A 2687-nucleotide genomic window follows, 5' to 3' on the forward strand; every position below is an offset into this window, starting at 1 on the left:
ATCCTTTGTTTGAAATTAATTATAATTAATCTCTTTTAATTCTTTTATTAATTTGTTAATTAGTATGTATCATGAGACCTCACAAAAGCCTCACAATTCTGTCTGTGCACGCCATGTGTTTGAATATGTTGAAATTATTTTCAAAATGACTGAGGTCTTTCCCTTTGCTTTCAGCAGCCTCCCCTGCCTCTAAATCTCCTGTAGCTCCTGAAGACATTTTCTTAGGCAAAGAATAGCAAGGCTTTAAGGGGAATCATCAGGATGTACTCCAGATTGCAAACTAGAAAACTAATTCCACAAAACTCAGAATTGTTTGCAACTTTTGGAAGTGGATACCATGTACACGCAGTAAGAAAACATCTTAATGATCCAACACTTGGTTTGGTTGCTTTGTTTTATCAACAGCTTCTCACCTATGCAGATTCTGGCCGGAACTGATGACTGGCTTATCCAAAACGATACCCAGGAGAGCACAACCAGTAGGATTGATGGCACGTATGTCTCTAGTATGAAATACAAGATGTTCCTCTTGAGTTCAAAGTGAAACACTAGTTTTGGGTAACGTCCTGTGGAAAGAGCAGAGAAAAAAAAAAACATTGTGAAGGTGTAATTCCTTAAAGTTCTTTAAATTATCAACCTGTGTTACTTTTGTGCATTATAATGAAGCAAAAGCATAACAAATAAGCTTAAAAATATTAAACAGAGCTCTGAAAAATTCTATCATGAAGACTATAAATTGAACTGAAGGATAAAATCAAAATATATAGCACCCAGTCACCATATCCAGAGTTTCATTAAAGACATCTTGAACTGGAAATTCAGTGAGGATTAGTGAAGGCAAAAATAAATTCATCAATGCATGGAAAGGCATTATATTCATTATATAACACAAGGCAAGAAAATTTGAAATCACATATGTATTTAGATGTGGTTATTCATAAGAATGAGCTACTATATAAACTAGCATAAAAGCAATTGTAATTTCATGAAATTAGCATGGGTCCTTACCTTTAACTGCCTCACATCTCTGGTTTATTTTGCTTTTCTTTTCATTTACTATTGCTCAAGAAGTGTCTCAAAGGTACCTTCTCTGATACTGCTGACCTACCTCTTATACTCCATTTAAAACCAAACAATATCTTTGCATCTTCACTATCTGCTTTTTATTTTACATGAGTGCATGAGTGCATTGGAATGTTCGTGTTGTTGAGAAGTGTCACTGTTGTGGCTTCTGAGTGAGTGATTTCCAGAAGATGAATATTTGGGCTCACAGACTCAAATACTGAATTGGGTTTCATGAGAGGACAGGACACTGGTAAGCAAAGCCTATATTTGTTATCCAGCTCAGTACCTGAGCAAAATTTGGCTACATTTGGGCAGCAGAAGCCCTGGATCTGAAACTATTACCAGTAAAACAGATCACAGTAAGGCAAAAGCTTGTTTTGTACTACCTTAAATGGGATAAACTACTTAATCTGAAGTTCCCAGTTCAAAATTAAGTGTTGAAGTATTTAAGTTCTAAATGAGACTGGTTTTAACATTCACACCAGATTATCTGTGAGAGAGTAATGCTTGAAAACACTGTGGTCAGATAGCTTTGATTTCATCTATTTTAATCAAACAGATTATGGTCTCCTGGACCTATGTTTGTTTCCAGTGTTGCTGTGAGCATTGTTTCCAATGTCCTGTGGGTCAGGACAGAACTATGGAACAGTGAATGCACTTTAGAAGCAACAATATATGATCTGACAGCCTATTTGTGCATCCCTTAGGTGCGCTGTGAAACATAAGTCAAATAAAAGTACTTTTAAAAGCTTGAAGTGCAAGAGATGCCAAGAAAAGTCCTATTGATCCCAGACTAGCAAACGGATGGTTAAATTTCCATGTTTAAAGGTATTGTATAATTGCGTTGAGAGAACAAGGTTTCACAGAACTCTTTAAAAACAGACAGAATTGATTATGTAGTCTGACCCTAATCACAAGCGTTTGTATTTCCCAAATTATCCCGTGCTTTGAACTCAATCACTTTGGTTGGAACACAGTCTACATTTCACACAGACATCTAGACTTAATCTGAGGATATCCAGACATGCAGCATCCACCATTTGTCTCAGTAAGTCATTCTGTGTGTTAAAAATTAATGCCTAATTTCTCATTTTAGCTGACTTCAGTTTTCTGCTGCACTCACTCTACCTTTTCATTAGTGGATTAAATAGTCCTTTAGTAGACAGTTGTTTCTCTTTCTGAAGGTACAAATACGATGTATTTAAGATTCCTCTTTAAGTTCAACATATTGAGTTCCTCAGGTTTCTGACTGATAGAAAAAAGGATAGAAAGATGGACTTTAACTATCTCCATGATGCAGGAGGGGCAAAGATGATTTATAATGTTATAATAACTTGTATGAGAAAAGAAAAACATTAAATTACTGTGCCTCTACCAATACTGTGATTTTTACCAATACAGTTGTTTCAGTAAAAGGCATTTCATCCACCAAAATTGATTTTAAATGTAAGCAGACCAAAGTAAGGCACTCAAAATTTAGGATGTGAAAAATTTACTGTTCACTGTGCAACTTTATTTCTGCTGCTGTCTTCACTCATCCTTGCACTAAATCAAGCAGTAGTGCTGTGAAAAAACACTGAGTCTGTACCATAAAAGACTGTAGCATAAAGCACAATTAGGGA

At 35.6% G+C, this 2687-nt stretch overlaps 1 protein-coding gene across 1 annotated transcript in view; it reads right to left on the reverse strand.

Annotated features, from left to right (window-relative positions):
* Positions 1-2687, reverse strand: part of LOC104406236 (gamma-aminobutyric acid receptor subunit pi-like) — a 32544-nt gene that overhangs the window by 6558 nt on the left and 23299 nt on the right. The window contains exon 6 of the mRNA XM_010015160.1: positions 414-566. Within this exon, the coding sequence (XP_010013462.1) occupies positions 414-566 (153 nt within the window). The remainder of the gene's footprint in view (positions 1-413; positions 567-2687) is intronic.

Source organism: Nestor notabilis, unplaced genomic scaffold, assembly GCF_000696875.1.
Source record: "Nestor notabilis isolate BGI_N333 unplaced genomic scaffold, ASM69687v1 scaffold12115, whole genome shotgun sequence".
NCBI lineage: Eukaryota > Metazoa > Chordata > Aves > Psittaciformes > Psittacidae > Nestor > Nestor notabilis.